The sequence below is a fragment of a genome, unplaced genomic scaffold (assembly GCF_019419815.1).
Source record: "Pyrus x bretschneideri cultivar Hongxiangsu unplaced genomic scaffold, Pyrus_bretschneideri_v1 Contig44, whole genome shotgun sequence".
NCBI classification, from domain to species: Eukaryota; Viridiplantae; Streptophyta; class Magnoliopsida; order Rosales; family Rosaceae; genus Pyrus; species Pyrus x bretschneideri.
Window position 1 is genome coordinate 1270355 of NW_025999768.1, and position 17761 is coordinate 1288115.

Below are 17761 nucleotides of genomic sequence, written 5' to 3' on the forward strand. Positions count from 1 at the left end.
AAAAAAGTAAGTAATTCAACCAAACTCACTCAGGTTCCAGGCTTGGATAAGTCGTTAAACTCCATGACATGGATTAATATGCAAATGTGCACCAATCTCATAGCTAATTTCAGGAAAAACATCCTATATGTATATCTCTCTGTTCCATTGCCTTCCTATCACACAAAAATGCACATGTACATGTGTACGTATACATATGACACTTGCATTGTATATATATAGGGATGGACTTCTTGTGGATTTGGTGGTATTTCCCACCATGGGAATTATATTCCTGATTGTTTTGCGTTTGTCAACGATGGCAATAAACTCAGTTTTAATATTCCCCCAAGTGATGATCGTAATTTTGAAGGCTAACTCTATTCTACTTTTACCACTCAGGCAACAGATTTGATCGTCGTCGTCCTCTTCTTCTTGCCATTACTATCGTAAATAATACCAAGCACACGGAGTTGCGGGCCACATGAGTAGTGAATATTGGATGGATCTAATATCTGAAGACAATTATCTTTGGCAGGGACAATTATTGAACGATAAGCTCTATTTGCAATGTCGAGATAAAGTTGAAGTTGATATAATTTTTGCGGAATCTGATTTTTCTGAGACATTGAAGAGAACAGGGGTTAGTCTAGTACTGGACAAACCTATGAAGGAAAATGTGCATGATTTGGATCGTGCTCCTTATTTTTCTAACCCACGTCTAGCTCGGTTCTATGAAAGTGAGGCAAGACCAAGCCATGACGCATTCGATAATAATCATCCCAGTAATCAAATGAGAATTACTACATAGTGAAAGCATCATTTGTCTAGATTAAGTCGCATTCAGATTGGTTCTATGGTGAGCCAAGATCAGGGCGGTGCTGCACTGTCATCATCAAGCTCATCCACATCATCACATATCTGAATTCCTGGACTACAGATCACTGCCAACTTCATTATCAGCAAGTATACTTTCATATTAATTCTTATGATTTTTCCAGTAAATAATTGTTTTAATTTTGAAGATGTATTGCTTTTAGTGCTTTTGTACCGCGTTTTCCTCGGCTATGTGATGTGATCAATTAACGTTGTGATTCTCTTTGTATTGAATAGCTCAACTACTAATTGTATGAGATCTTTTTTACCTTACATTTATTAGTGGTTCAGTTGAAGATAATATCGATATTGATTCCTTCTTTTGGATTTTAAATTATATTTTTGCGTAACAGTTGCTTGGAAAATTGAAAATCAATAATCTCAGTCATTCACACGACCTAACAAAATCACCAGACTTTTCAGAGCATTTCCAAATAAGATGTCAAAATGTTCAAATCAGTAATAACGGTAACAAAATATAGCAGCAATGATTTCCAACCGAAAAGCCAAATTTGACGTGGTATGATATGGAATGACATCTCTCACCCTTACGGCCAAATTTGACACTAGCGTCAAATGCTTTTTGATTAATTATTAAATATTTTTTTATTGTTTTCTTCTCTCCTCCATTTTCTCTTTCCTCTGTGTTTTCCATCTCTGTGCAAATTTCGTCCCCTCCCTTATCCACCTCCTTCTCAGTTCTCCTCATCTCAGTCCCTTTTTTCGTTGCCCACCTACTAACCTAGCATGTCCAACCCCAATTAGACCAAACTCGTCTTGTTTTCTAAGAGATTTGGATAATTATATCCATGGCATTTTTCGGGGGGCTGAAATCAATGGATGTGAAAATTATGTGGTGGATGATGATGCATATGCAGGTGATAAACTACTCGCCGCTTTGACGGCGAGCCATTGATGACGTTATTAGTGTAGGGCATGGAGATGGAACCGGCAAGTTTGACTACTAGTCGTCATATGAATTTCTAGTATCAATCATGTATATATGTAAAAATATAAAATATATAATAGCAATTATGAAAGGAAAATAGTGTAATAAAATAATAGTTTAATTTGACATATCGGGTGGAGAGCAAAACTTAAAATGCCACATAAACCATCAAATTCAAAATTTATATTTAAAATTTGATATCTCCTTCGAAGATGGTCTCAAAGCTTAAGTGGTTTTTTAAGGTTTGAAACATTGTATTTAGATTAGTGCGAAAATCTTCATGCAATCCCCAACTAACCAACAAATTTGAAGGACAAGGTGATTATCTTTGGTAGAGACATATGTTAGAACTATAATCGTATCATTTTTTATACGTCACTATTATTTTTAATTATATATTACAATGAATTGAGCGTCTACAGTTTTGTGCTAGTTTCTTTTCTTTCCCACCAAACAGCCAAGAAAGTTCAAAATGGTCACTTACTAATAATGTGAAAGGGAATCATTCTTTTTTAAGAGAAGAATGTGAAAAGGAACTTAATCAAATAGAGAGACGCGTAATCAAGAAATAGCCAAGAAAGTTCAAAATGGTCACTTACTAATAATGTGAAAGGGAATCATTTTTTTTAAGAGAAGAATGTGAAAAGGAACTTAATCAAATAGAGAGACGCGTAATCAAGAAACAGCCAAGAAAGTTCAAAATGGTCACTTACTAATAATGTGAAAGGGAATCATTTTTTTTTTTTAAGAGAAGAATGTGAAAAGGAACTTAATCAAATAGAGAGACGCGTAATCAACATCACAATATTTAATTATGGAGTGATTTTTTCCATGGTCCATATCCATTAGAAATATGTAAGGAGACTCTCTGAAAGTGAAACTGTCTATAGTATTCGCTACTTAATGTATTTGACATAATATTTTATAATTTTTACACAAAAATGGGTTAATTACACTAACACACCCCGAAGTTAATCGAGCTTTCACAAAACCCCTTTATGTTTGAGACATTGCACTAAAGAGGTGTTAGTGTAATATCTCAAATGTAAGAGGTTTTGTGAAAACTCGATAAACCTCATAAGGTGTTAATATAATTAACCCCAAAAATATGAGATACTAAAAAGTTATCTCAAAGTTCTAATTTTGAGAGAGTCTTTTTAGTATTTTTGTAAGATCCCACATCGTCCGGGAGAGAGGAGGTGATGTGCTTTATATGTACATGCCCACCTCCTATAGTAAGACGCGTTTTGGGCGGAAGCCCAAGAACAAATCAGTGATGGTGTGGCCCAAAGTGAACAATATCTTACTATGCGGATTGTGATGTGACAATTTTGGTATCAGAGCCACTCCCCGGCTGAAAGTGTGTTGACGAGGGTGTCGGGCCCCTAAGGGGGGTGGATTGTGAGATCCCACATTGCTCGGAGGAGATGAGGTGATGTGCCTTATATATACATGCCCACCTCCCTACAGTAAGACGCGTTTTGCGTGGAAGGCCAAGAACAAATCTGTGAGGGTGTGGCCCAAAACGAACAATATCTTACTATGCGGATTGGGATGTGACAGTTTCTCCTTCATATAATAGTTTATTATGATTGAACCTCAACTTTTTTCAATATGGTTCATTTGCCTAGTAACAAAAGAAGTTTAATCCTATTGCACATTATGCAGTCCCCCGTATGCCTCCTTGAAATCCCTAAGAATTATATTATAGCACCTGTTCATAGTTAATACAATGATCCATGATTATTCTAAGTTCGAATCTTGTAAATGGTTGAATCAATTACCGCCCATCTTAAATAATTGTTTTTAATTATCCTTTAACATTTGGGTCCACTTTTGTTTATTATGTGGTTGTTGCCGTGCTACTTCTCAAATGCTTCCACATTTCAAGCTAAAATAATGCATTATTGATGGTTGAGATGTAATGACCGTTAAGAAGTCATTGTTTTATAATGTATTCGATGTTCTTTGTTCTTTCATGTTCGTTTCTTTCCTCTTTTCCTCTCTCTTACTCTTTCTTTGCACCTTCCCGGCCTATGTTGTTTCTCAAGTCCATACGCCAACATTATCATATTATAAACTTTTGTTTTTGTTGACTGAAGGAGCTTGACTTGTGTTTATGTATTTCAATATCATCCGTTAGGCAACGCAAACACAACCACTACCATATTTTAATCCCAAATCGGCTTCTCTCGCTCTCCAACCTCTCACGAATTACAAACAAGGTGCTTTCTTGTTGGAAAAACCACTGAACCAGTAGAACTTTCCTCGGTTCTTCAATTCCATTCGAATAATTTTTTTACCCAGAAAAGCTAGCGTTTCCTGGTGAGTTTTACAGCTTTCTCAGTGTGGGTGTTTCAATTTCGTTTTTGTGATTTTGGAGTTGCAAATTTGTTTTCTGTTCAATCTTCCTTTTGTGATTTTGGAGGGTTTTGTTTATCGATTTTCTCACTCATCTCTGAGCTCTCTCTCTCGCTTTTGAGGTACATGCCGTTGGATTCCGTCTGCTGCTGATGATCTGCAGGTAAAGCTTCAATTTCCGTATAAAGTTTCCATTTTTCATGATTTCTGGAATTTGGGTTTTGAACAATGGAAATACTGCTATATTCTTATCATTATGTTCTACTAAATTTTTCAGGCTGAAGAGGATGACGAGAATATTAGTGGTGAATTGTATTCCAGTTTAATTAGTGGAAGAACAGGTAAACTTATTCTACGTGTTCTTTCGTTTTTGGTTGAGCATTTATTGGTATTTTCCACAAATTTTTGGATTGTTTGTGTTTGACTTTGATGATTGTGGCGTTTCAGATAAAGGTATATCGACCTAATAATTTTGTTTGTTTTTTTTTTCCTTTTTTTACCAACAAATTTGAAAGACACGGCGATTATCTTTGGTAGGAACATATGTCAAAACTATACTCGTATCATATTTTATACATGACTATCAATTTTTATTATATATTACAACGAATCGAGCGTTTGCAGTTTTGCGCTAGTTTCTTTTCTCTCCCCCTCACAACACATTAGATGCAGTTTTTTAAAAAAGCACAACAATACCAAACTAATCCTAATATTGTGAAAAGAAACCATTACTTTTCAGAGAAGAATGTGAAAAGAAACTTAATCAAATAGGGAGACGCGTAATCAACAACACAATATTTAATTATGGAGTGATCTTTTTCCACCGTACATGTCTATTAGAAAGATGTAAGGATTATCCTCTTTTAAAGTGAAACTGTCCATAAACTATCCGCCACTTAATGTATTTGGCATAATATTTTACAATATTTGCACAAAAATAGGTTAATTACCCTAACACTCCAAAAGTTAGTCGAGTTTTCACAAAATCCCTTTACATTTGAGACATTACATTAAAAGAATGTTAGTGTAACATCTCAAACGTAAGAAAATTTTGTGAAAACTTGTAATATCTCAAACGTAATTAACTCTAAAAACATAAGATGCTAAAAAGTTCATGAAAAACTTCGATTTTGAAAGAATCTGTTGAGCATTTAATCCTTCGTATAATAGTTTATTATGAAACCAAGAGTAAGTGTTGAAAAAGAATGCAAATCTCATATTTTCTTCTGTCAAAGGAGCTTTTGTATCATGAGTTCGGGTAATGCTTTGGATTTGTAAATAATAGTTTACTTCCCACTCGTCGATCATTGCTTAAAATGATTCCTCCTCTTCTCGGTTCTCTTCATTCCGCTTTTCCTTTCCTTTTCGTCTTTCTCTCTCGCAATTCTCAGCCTCTGTCGGTCTCCAACCTCGCTTTCTTTGGCTCCCAAATCGGCTTCTCTCGCTCTCCAACCTCTCACGAATTACACGCAAGGTGCTTTCTTGCTGGAAAAACCACTGAACCAGTACAACTTTCCTCGGTTCTTCTATTCGATTCGAATAAAGTTTTCACTCTGAAAAGCTAGCGTTTCCTGGTGAGTTTTACAGCTTTTTCTCAGTGTGGGTGTTTCAATTTCGTTTTTGTGATTTTGGAATTGCAAATTTGTTTTCTGTTCAAATTTCCTTCTGTGATTTTGGGGGTTTTTGTTTACCGATTCTCTTACTCATCTCTCAGCTCTCTCTGACTTTTGAGGTACATGCCGTTGGATTCCGTTTGCTGCTGCAGATCTGCAGGTAAAGCTTCAATTTCTATATAAAGTTTCCATTTTTTATGATTTCTTGAATTTGGGTTTTAAACAATGGAAATACTGCTAGATTCTTATCATTATGTGCAAATTACTGGTGATTTGGATTGGTGCCTGAGATTTAGAGAATGGCTTGCGGCTTTAATTTCTTTTTCCTTCATTATTACTGTTTTCAAATTTTTTATTGCTGGGTATTGATAATTTGTAGTCTGTGAGGGCTTCAGTCTGTTGGAATTTTGAATGGTTATTGCTTCATCGGAATTTGGGTGCTCCAAATTTTGAATTAGAAGAAACCCATTTGATTAATATTTTTGGTGGATTGGCTCTCTATGTTTTCTCTGTTATTTCTTCCCCAGTTGGAAAGTGGAAGCCCCAACTTTGAGCTCAGAGCTTGAATTTCTGAGTCATTCGTTTCTCTGCCCTCTCATCAGTCACTCTTGATCCACTCTCTGAGGAGCACTACATATTTAAAGGTGATGCCGTATGTGATTCCCGCTCCATCTCATCTTTCTTTTTTTAATCTTACTGGGTAATTTTCCAGCTCTATCAAGTAATACTTCATTTAATTGCTTAATTGAGGTTTTATGTTTCTCATTTTCGCTCTTTCATCAGTTCATTGGCTTTGATGTTGGGCTTAAGTAAATGGGAAATCATTAATTGGCATTGTTCAAGATATAATTCTGTGTTTTTGGATTTGTGAAACGATTTGGCTAATGAAGAGAGTGGTTTTTTGTATATAGATTACACACGTGGGCTGATCTATCTTTCCTAATAAATTTCCCATCTGTTTCAGGTATAAATTTTTCTCATCTATTTGCAAACAAGTTTCGGTATGTTCTTACTTCTCCTCATGGCAAAATGTTTTGTTTTTAGTAATTGGCAGGCTTAATGTATATGACATTATTTTTGCTTTTGGCATCAAATCACAGTACAAAGGTTGGCAATTATTCTCACGGTCTTCGTTTTTATAATTTATTTTTTTAGTGAAGGTGTAGTTATTGTGTAATTATCTTTTTTCTTGATTCAATTGCTTTTAGTTGTGTGATTTTAATCGGTGGGATTATTTTGAGTGGAAATGCTCAATCTCTTTGTTTACAAAGGATATCATAGGTTTTTTTTTTTAGAGTTGATAGTAATGAAAATTTTCTTTAGTTTCACATGTGCTTATCTATCATTGTTACTGGGGAATAATTTAGTGCCCTACATATTTTGGCTTATTAGATTGGCCTTCATTCGGTGCTTATCTGTGATCGTTAATAATTGCCGGCAGACTTTCTGGGTTTCAAATTCTCAAACAGAATTTCTGACTTGCAAAATCCATTACAAAACTGAAGACTTTCCTTCTGTTTTTAACTTTTTACCTCTCCATTGTTGGTTGTGTCAAAAGTATCAATTTTGTTGATTTACATGAACTTCAAAAGACATGCAACAAATAAAAAAATTAATTTAAAAAAAAAAAAAAAAAAAAGAACAAGGCACCGCCTAAAGATGAGACATCTAACAGACGAGTTTCTGTTTTGAACCTATTGCAGTCATTTGGTCTTGCAGTTTTAGTTATCAATTCAATTCCTCCATTGCTAATATTACTGTCTCCATTAAGCGTCTTCATTGAATAATTCTACTAAATTTTTCAGGCTGAAGAGGATGACAAGAATATTAGTGGTGAATTGTATTCCAATTTAATTAGGGGGAGAACAGGAAACTTATTCTACGTTTTCTTTCGTTTTTAGTTGAGCATTTATTGGTATTTTCCACAAATTTTTGGATTGTTTATGTTTGACTTTGATGATTGTGGTGTTTCAGATAATGGTATATCCCAAACCTAATAATTTTGTTTGGTTTTTTCTTCCTTTTTCGCTTCTCTTCTTTTGATTTCCCGTTTATATATTTTGTGTTTTCTTATGGCAGTTTTGAACCTTTCCTTTTCTGAATTTGTATGCTTTATGGGTCGTCATTTAATCTGCTTAATTATCATCATGATCAACTAAGATATCACTTTTTCATACACTATAGACTTTGAGTTACTGTTTGAATTATGAATTGAGAATTGGATAATGCCATAAAAAATTTGCTAGGAGTAGAAGGATGTTCTTGGCACACTATAAGAAGTTTTCTTTTTCTTTTTGGCAAGTTCTTCATATTCATGATTCCATTATCAATGCATTTGCTTTCCCATGATTTCTCATAAATTGGACGTGAATGTATTTACAGATTTTTATTTTTTTAGCCAGACAAATGATTTGATTGAGCAACAGGTGCATCAGCCATATATTATTACTACAAAGGTCTTGAAATTACCTTTCTCTCTTTTTTGGTTTTAGACAGATTAAATGAGATTTTATCGCTGTTAGTTTGATGAAGTTCTCAATTTATGACCATATATTTTTTCAACTTGTACCATTTGGTTTCTGTTGACTTTAACTTTGAGTTGTAGTGGTGTTTGTGTCTTCTAAATTTCTTCCAATGGCTTTGTTTTAGTTTGATTTTTATTGAATATATCTCTTCAGAGCAATTCTTGGAGTTGCAATATTACCAGCTACGAAAAGGAAAGTTATTGAGAAAATCTGGAGAGCAGGGCCTCCTAAATTATTATGGCCACCAGAAGCTGTAAGTCCTTTTTTAGATCATTCAACAGGGAGATGATATTCTCCATGACAACTGCCCCAAAAGCAATAACTCCTTTTCCCTTGGATTGACCAAAATATCAACTTCAAACCAAGTTTTGTCGGGTGTAATGACATTTGTAGGGCAACAAACATTTAACTAATCAGATTTAATTTAGGGCAATTTTGGAGTTGCATTCATTTGTTTTGATTTGTGATTTTATAAGCAATAAGCAATTTTGAGTTTGTGTGAAAAATAATATTGTTTTTTTATTCTCTCTCTCTCTCTCTCTCATGTTTTTGAGGAGTTTGAGTCCCAAGTGTGTTTTTGTTTCTGTTTCTGGGTTTTGAGTGTTTTGTTGTTTTCTTTTGGTAAAGTATTGTTCTTGCTCTATAAGCTGCAATCAGTGCTGTGTATTTTGTGCATGATAAAACTTAGTGTAGTACTGTGGTGCTCATTTTTGGTTAAAAGTTAAAAGAGTCTTATTAAGATTTTGGTCGATTTTTATCCAACGACCAAACTTCAGTGTATACTATCAAGAAACATGTATCACATGACTGAAATCATCTATTTACATCGATAAGCATTCAATTACGACATGATTGCTATGGATATATAGACCCAATAGCTTTAGCTACATGTTATAGTTTGACACATAAAAATTGAATATATCAATTTTAAATCTTTCAACCATGTTATTCAACAGATGCCATAAACTACCATATTTTTATGAACTCTGTAGAAAAGGAATTTATATGCAACATGATCAGAATGACTACATAAACTGCTTATAAAATATCTTTTCAAATACATAAGGAGAAGAGTGATGGTTCTCAACGCGTCTTTATTGTTGCCCAAGTTTTTGCTAATTTTGAAAGCGAGGAATTGCTAATGGATATATAGACCCAATAGCTTTAGCTACATGTTATAGTTTGACACATAAAAATTGAATATATCAATTTTAAATCTTTCAACCATGTTATTCAACAGATGCCATAAACTACCATATTTTTATGAACTCCGTAGAAAAGGAATTTATATGCAACATGATCAGAATGAACTGCTTATAAAATATCTTTTCAAATACATAAGGAGAAGAGTGATGGTTCTCAACGCGTCTTTATTGTTGCCCAAGTTTTGCTAATTTTGAAAGTGAGGAATTGCTAATGGGATTACCCTTTTTTTTGTGTGGAATTTTCAGAGTTTTGGGTTGGAGGAAGAACTTAGTTGCTTGACATTTTGAGGTATATTCTTTGTTTTACTTTTGTTTTAGTTCTTCAATTAGATACAGTTAATTCACACCAATGCTTTTGTTTCTGTTGGGTTTTTGAGTTTAAATTTTATCCGGAATCATTTGGTGGGTGTTTGGAACTTTGGAATCAGATTTTCTATTGGTTTTGTGAAGTCCTAACTTTTAATTTCATTCGGTCTGACATTGAGTTTAAAACTTTATCTGGAATCATTTGGTGGGTGTTTGTAACTTTTGCATTAGGTTTTTAATTGGTTTTGTGAAGTCCTAACTTTTATTTTCATTTGGATTTGACCTTTTAGCTGTCATTGAAAATAATCATAAAAGTAAAGTTGTGCATTCCTTAATTCAGTCTTTGGCAAGCCATCATGCATGATAACCAAGTAACTGGTTTTTAGTAAATGTTGATTTGGAAAATTCTTTGTTTAAATTTCTAGGTTTTGATGAATTCTTCATTTAGATTTGGTGACCAACAATCGACCCACCACCAATTTTAGATCAAGATTCGAGCATGCCTTAAAAGTGTAAGTCATTTTTCCATTCTATTTTGTTGATTTTGTCATCTGGGTTTCTTAGAAAGCTCGCATCTCGTCTGACTAGGGTGTTACCTTTTTATCTGTATTGTTTGGAAAATTTCAGAAAGCTTGCATTCAAGTTTGTCTCTGCACCTTCTGGCCAACATTATGTTGTTTCTCAAGTTCATACGCCAACATTATTATGTTATAAACTTTGTTCTTGTTGATTGAAGGAGCTTGACTTGGGTTTAGGTATTTCAGGATCATCCGTTCGACAGAACAAACACAACTACTGCCATTTTTCAGTCGTGATCTGAACCACTGCTGTGCCATAACGGTGGATACCGCCATGACAACCCACGAAGCCTCCTCTTCATCCTCCTCCAAGTCAAAACTTTGGAATTACGATGTGTTCTTGAGCTTCAGCGGTGAAGACACACGCAATGGCTTCACGGACCACCTCCACGCGGCATTAACATACAAGGGATACCAGGCTTATATTGATGAGGATGATCTAAAAAGAGGGGAACAAATACAAAAAGAACTGGAACAGGCAATCGAAAAATCAAAGATCTCTATCATTGTTTTCTCAGAGAGGTATGCGGATTCGAGTTGGTGTCTTAACGAGCTGGTGAAGATCATGGAGTGCAGAGACAAACTGGGGCGTCATGTTTTGCCAATATTCTATCACATTGATCCTTCACATGTCAGGAAGCAGAATGGAGTTTTAGCCCAAGCATTTAAGAAGCACAAAAAGAACATCCATAAAGAAAAAGATGACAAGAAACGTGAAGAAAAACGAGAAAGGGTAAAGCAGTGGAGAAAGGCTCTTAGAGAAGCTGCAGAGTTAGCCGAAGAATTTCAGGGGCACGAAGAGGTAAAGCAGTGGGGAGAGGTTCTTACAAAAGCTGCAAATTTGTCTGGCTACCATCTTCAAATCACTGATAATAGGTAATCATTCACGTGCTTTTCAATATTTAAGTTGTATTACTCTAATTAACATGCTTAATTAATACGCCTTAATCTCTCATATAAAATCTAGAGGAAAATTGTAGCTTTGGTTCCTAAACTTAAAATACATTACATTTTGTGCTTGAACTTGATAAAATATAGAGCGTTAGTCCTTTGTAACCAATTCTTTTAAATTTTAGTTAGAAGTGTTTACAACTTTACATGTTAGTTTCACCTATATATCTATATAAAATTGTAGGCCAACCTTATCCCACCATCACTCGCAGGTTTGCAGTCCACCCCTTCACCTTCAATCTTTGATTCACACCCCGTCAACCTCCCACTTCCAACCCCCAATCCCTAATCCCCACTCCCCAGCCGACCCTAACCTGTAGCCCACGGACCACAGCCTTCACCCAAACCTCGAACCCGCATCCCACAAATTTCTTGAATCTTAATTAGAGTTTAATTGATACACCAAACTTTAATATATCCATGAATGAATTTGTTTCTATTGAAGTTGGTCACAAAATTACATACTAGCTAGTAGCTAGTTTGTGTACACACACACACACACACACACACACACACATACACGAAGGAAAGAAGGTAAGAAAATTATTTATATTAGTACTAATAGCTCCTACTGAGCCTACTTACTAAGCTTACCAATTCAATTTTTCAGGCGCGAAGCAAAGCTTATTAGAGAAATTGTTGACAAGATTATCCCGGGAATGGCTTCCGAGCGCAGAAAAATTACATTTGGCCAAGCACCCAGTTGGAATATATACTCGCATTCAAGATATCATCACTTATCTTTCAAATGGTGGATCAGATGTTGTTCGCATGGTTGGAATTTGGGGGATGGGTGGATTGGGTAAAACAACAGCTGCCAAAGCCATTTATAACCACATTCATCATAAGTTCCAATTCAAAAGCTTCCTTAACGTTAGTGAATATGATCTGGTTGATTTGCAAGGAAAACTTGTTTCTGACATCTTGAAACAGACCGAGTCTAAGATAACCAGTGTTGATGGAGGTATCAGTCTGATAAAAAATCATCTCCAACGTAGAAGTGTACTTGTCATTATTGACAATGTAGACAAAGTGGAACAACTAAATGCAATGGCTGGAAATCGTGATTGGTTTGGCCCAGGAAGTAGAATTATCATAACGACACGAGATGAACATTTACTAAAGCAAGCGAACATGAAAGTGGACAAGACATATCCCCTTAAGGAAATGAATGAAGAAGAAGCTCTGAAGCTCTTTAGTTGGCATGCCTTTGGAAATAGTTGGCCTGATGAAGGATATCTTGAACTCTCAAAAGAGGTTGTTTCTTACTGTGGAGGTTTGCCACTAGCCCTTGAAGTTTTAGGTTCTTCTATGATTGAAAGAACCCCAACAGAGTGGAAAAGTCAGTTGGAGAAATTGAAAAAATTTCCTGATGAAGGAATAATGAAAGCTCTAAGATCAAGCTTTGAAATGCTAGATCCTACGCAAAAGGATATATTCCTTGACATATCTTGTTTCTTTATTGGATGGGATAAGGACGATGTCGCAAAAATTTTAGATGGATGTAACTTTTTTGCAACAATAGGAATCAGTGTCCTCCGTGAACGATGCCTTATAACTATTGAACACAACGAGTTGAATATGCATGATTTGCTTCGAGAAATGGCCAAAGTAATAATTTCTGGAAATTCTCGTCGTCCCCTTGGAGAATGGAGTAGATTGTGGAACCATCAAGAGGTCACTGATGTATTGAGAGATAAATCTGTAAGTACATTCTCAATAAAACTTTGTATTAATGCATCGTACAAGAAAAGCATATATGTAACCCACGTATGCCTATTATACATTAGAAACATTCATGTGTAAATATATGTATTTGCATAAAGAAGCTCAATTAGGAATAGATGCACATAATCCTTTTCTTACCCAGTATAATGTGTTAACAGGGAACTAAAGAAGTTGAAGGACTTGTTGTAGGTTCCCCTGATTTTTATCCATTCCGTAACTTGGCTAGTTTCAGTACAGAAGCATTTGCCAATATGAAGAAACTGAGACTGCTCCAGCTCTACAACGTGCAGCTTAATGGAGAATACAAACATCTTTCCAAAGAGTTAATATGGTTGTGCTGGGGTGGATGCCCTTTAAAATCCATACCAGATGATTTCTTTGATCAACGACGAGAACTAGTTATTTTAAAGATAACGTTTGGCAAACTGGTACAAGTTTGGGAGGGCTCCAAGGTACAATCGATTACACATGATGATGTTATGTTTCTATTTGATTTTGGATTTCCTTCTCTCTTTTTTACGAGATATTCCTTTTGGATATTAATTTTAATTTTCCTTTGATTTTGTGCAACAGTCGCTTGGAAACTTGAAAATCCTTGATCTCAGTTATTGCCATGACTTAAAAAAATCACCAGACTTTTCAAATCTCCCAAATCTTGAAGAGTTGATATTGCAATGGTGTGAGAATTTGTCCGAGATTCACCCCTCCATTGGTCATCTTAAAAAACTTTCTTTGGTGAACCTCTTAGGCTGCAAGAATCTTATTTCTCTTCCTGGGGATTTCTATAAGTCCAAATCCGTTCAGACTCTTCTTCTTAATGTGTGTAATCAAATCAGTGAACTGCCCGAGGATTTAGGGAAGATGATATCATTGAGAGTACTTAATGCATCTGACACAGCCATAACACAAGTACCGCGTTCCGCAGTAAGATTGAAGAATCTCACTCATTTATCTCTAGTACACATGAACCTTCTGCAATTTCCCGATTCATTACACGGCTTAGACTCTTTAAGAAATTTAGTTCTCTCATCGTGCAGATTAAGCGATGATGCATTCCCAAAAGGTTTTGGGAGTCTAATTTCTTTACAACATTTGGATCTTTCACAAAATGATTTTCATACCCTACCCAGCCTCAGTGGCCTTTCAAAGCTTGAAAGTTTGCAGTTAAGTTACTGCATTTATCTTCGTACCCTACCCAGCCTGAGTGGTCTTTCACAGCTTAGAACTCTGGTGTTAAATAACTGCTATGCCATTCACACCCTACCCAGCCTCAGTGATCTTTCAAAGCTTGAAAGTCTGCGTTTAGGGTTTTGCTCCGAGCTTCATACAATTTATGATTTACCATCAAATTTGAAATTTATTGATGCGCCTGGATGCCGTAGTTTGGTAACAATGCCCAATTTTTCCAAAATGTCGAATATGAGAGTACTGAATGTACGTGATTCACCCGCACTCACTGAGGTGCCAGACTTGGATAAGTCATTAGACTCCATGACATGGATTAATATGCAATGTTGCACCAAACTCACAGCTGATTTTAGGAGGAACATCCTAAAGGTATCTCTCTCTCTCTCTCTCTTTCTCTGTCTCTGTCTGTCTCTCTCTCTCTCTCTAACTGCCTTCCTATGGCGCACTTGCACACACACAACGCGCACATGTACATGTGTTTGTGTATATATATCTCTACTAATTAATAAAACACTCATTATCAACTAAAACCTTATGAAATTACCAGTTTAACCCTCTAATTAAAACAGAACATAAATAAGAAATATGAGGCAAAAATGTAACACAACCAAATTTTACTTTTTTCTTTCAAAGCCTCACCTATATGTAATCCTAACATATCTTTAATTATAAATAAAATAAAAAAATAAAATAAATTTCCCACTCCCACGTTCTTTGTCACCCCCTTCCTCTCTCCTTCTATTTCAAAAACAAAAATAAATTTTTTTCTCACACACTTTGTGTGCGCCCATATGCTAGTATATATGACACTTGCATTGTATTTATAGGAATGGACTTATTGCGGATATGGTGGCATTTTTCTCCATGGGAATTATGTTCCTGATTGGTTCGAGTTTGTCGAAGATGGTAATACAGTCAGTTTTAAAATTCCACCGAGTAATGGTCGTAATTTTGAAGGACTGACTCTGTTCTGCATTCACCACTCAAGCGATTATATGAGATGTGAAGATGGTCATCCTCGTGCCAGTATTGATATAAATAATACCAAGCGTACTGTGTTGCAGACCTGCATAGGCAAGGAAGATTGGGTTATAAAACGTCCTGTGTTGCAGACCTGCATAGGCAAGGAAGATTGGGATTGGGTTATAAAACGTCCTGTGTTGCAGGTTATAAAACGTCCTGTGTTGCAGACCTGCATAGGCAAGGAAGATTGGGATTGGGTTATAAAACGTCCTGTGTTGCAGACCTGCATAGGCAAGGAAGATTGGGTTAGAAAAAAGGGGGTTATAAGAAAGGGGGTTATAAAAAAGGGTGATAATATATTTAGAGACTATTTTCTTTGGCAGGGACAAATATCGAACAGTAAGCTCAATTTGCAAAGCGGGGATAAAGTTGATATAACTTTTGAAACGCCAGCTAGAAATTCTCATTACGTGACAATTAAGAGAACAGGGGTTAATCTAGTATGGGACAAACCTATGAAGGAAAATGTGCACGATTTTGATCCTGATGGTGTGTTTTTGATCCAGAGGCACAATCAAGGTGGTGATGCATCGTCATCATCATATGTTTGAGTCAAATCAAAATCAGTTCGTCAAACGCCTCTTTCATTTTCGATTTCTCAGTTCGATAATGAAGGCAAGTCTGTATTTCGTATTTCTTTCAAAATTTTATGATCGTTCAAATGTTTTGAATTTGGCTAACAATTATCTTAAATTGGGCTTCACTTTCAGATTTAGCTGGCCCAATCACTGCCCGCCACCGCACTATCACAACTTTCCCACCGTAGCCACCGCGGCAGTTCTTTTTCCCGGTAATTTAACCGAAACATCAAGGGTAGTCCGGTCATGGCCTCCGCCGACGCGTTCGTCAAGGGCAGCGTCACCCAATGGCGTCGCTGTCATCACCTTTGGTCGCCCCCGAGCTGTCAACGCCATGAACCTAGGTATGTAGATAAACACACGCACACATGTATATATGTATATATCTGTATGTATACATGTATATATCTGTAAAAGCTTTTGATTTGGAGCTGATTTGAATTTTTGAGCTTGAACTTTATTGCATCGTATTGATTACAATTCTATGTTATTGCTTTTGTTATAAGACGAAATGTTAGATTGAAATTTCGAGGAAGTTAGCTTTTTAAAAAGAATTTTGTGTTTCTGTTAAGTGGGAATTGTTGGAAAATGCAGATACGGATGTGAAATACAAGAGCTATCTGGGATTCTGGATGAATGGGAATGTGACCCAAATGTGAAGTGTGTTCTTGTTGATAGCCTGTAGGCTTGTGTCTTTTACCTCAAATAACTTCAGCATTTGGTGCAAATAGGTCCTTGTGACAATTGATGAACTTAAAAAGCAGCAGCAGAGTTCAGATGCTACTGGTAAGTTTGTCAATGCCATTTGTTTATCGATGACGAAATGAAATCTGTCTTACTCTTCTATTGAGAGGCTTGTACGTGGCTGTCAAGTATTTTCTATCAAATTGTTTCTGTTGCAGTGGTGGAGTGGGCTAATGAAGCTCTTCAAGGTCTTGGAAAGGTGCTCCTTTTTCACTTTATTTGACGCAAAATTACTTCTCCAAAGTTGCATCTGCGCTTGGGAAAAATGACAATCAATTATCCAGTGAGTCTTACTTTCTAACCTTTCGTTTCATTCATCGCATGGTTGCATCCTTTTGATAGATTTTGTGTTGTAGTATTTCACATTTTGTGAGTGAGAAATATGTGCTTTACTTGATCCATTCCAGCTAACTGGTGTGATGAAAACTGAATATCGCGTTGCTATAAGATCGTCTTTGCGGAATGATTTTGCTGAAGGTGTGCGGGCAGTTTTGGTGGACAAGGATCAGGTTCGTTAATTATGCTCAAGATTCCTTGCTGACGGAGTTGCTGCAACATAAACCATTACAGCGTCTACTAGACCTACAGTTATATAATCATCTTACTTTCCTTGTATCAGAACAGATCGTTATCTTTTGCTTCTGTTTTTTGTCAATGCAGAATCCGAAGTGGAACCCGTCAAAGTAAGAGGGAGGTGAATCAGAGTGAAGTGGAAGCTTTCTTCGAGCCATTGAGCCCGAACGTTGAGGAGTTGAGCGTGTGACTGACTGGTATGTGAAAACCGGAGTCATTGAAATATATTTACCGTTGTGGAAAATAAGTTAGATGAAACTACATGAGACTTGTGTAAGTTCTATATGAGAGCAGACACTTGGTGATTTGATTAAAGACATGTGGAATGACAAGGAGATAGGGATGGACACTTGTGGTAGACTTATTAGGAGTTGTATTTCTTTACAGTTTCAAGTCAGATGCATTCTCGGTAAAACTAGCTAGAACTCTTCTAGCTGATATAATGCATAAGTGTTTCACTGTAATAAGGCTACTCTTTGATAAGGATCACTTAATGGGAGGGATCCTTACTGAATTTCATGTATAAAACTGAGGTCCCTGATCTCTCCACTAAATACGCAAGTATACCGAAAACTCAAGCCCCA

At 36.0% G+C, this 17761-nt stretch overlaps 1 protein-coding gene across 1 annotated transcript; it reads left to right on the forward strand.

Annotated features, from left to right (window-relative positions):
- Positions 1-3814: 3814 nt before the first annotated feature.
- Positions 3815-17761, forward strand: LOC103929422 (disease resistance protein RPV1-like). The gene is given in 18 exon segments (XM_048567093.1): positions 3815-4129; positions 4288-4328; positions 4443-4506; positions 5880-5938; positions 6306-6422; positions 9755-9797; positions 10240-10326; positions 10579-11268; positions 11954-11996; positions 11998-13047; positions 13230-13523; positions 13645-14628; positions 15087-15897; positions 15993-16204; positions 16455-16646; positions 16763-16887; positions 17012-17113; positions 17265-17761. Coding segments are annotated over 6 exon segments (3720 nt in total). The 5' UTR covers positions 3815-4129; positions 4288-4328; positions 4443-4506; positions 5880-5938; positions 6306-6422; positions 9755-9797; positions 10240-10326; positions 10579-10666; the 3' UTR covers positions 15834-15897; positions 15993-16204; positions 16455-16646; positions 16763-16887; positions 17012-17113; positions 17265-17761.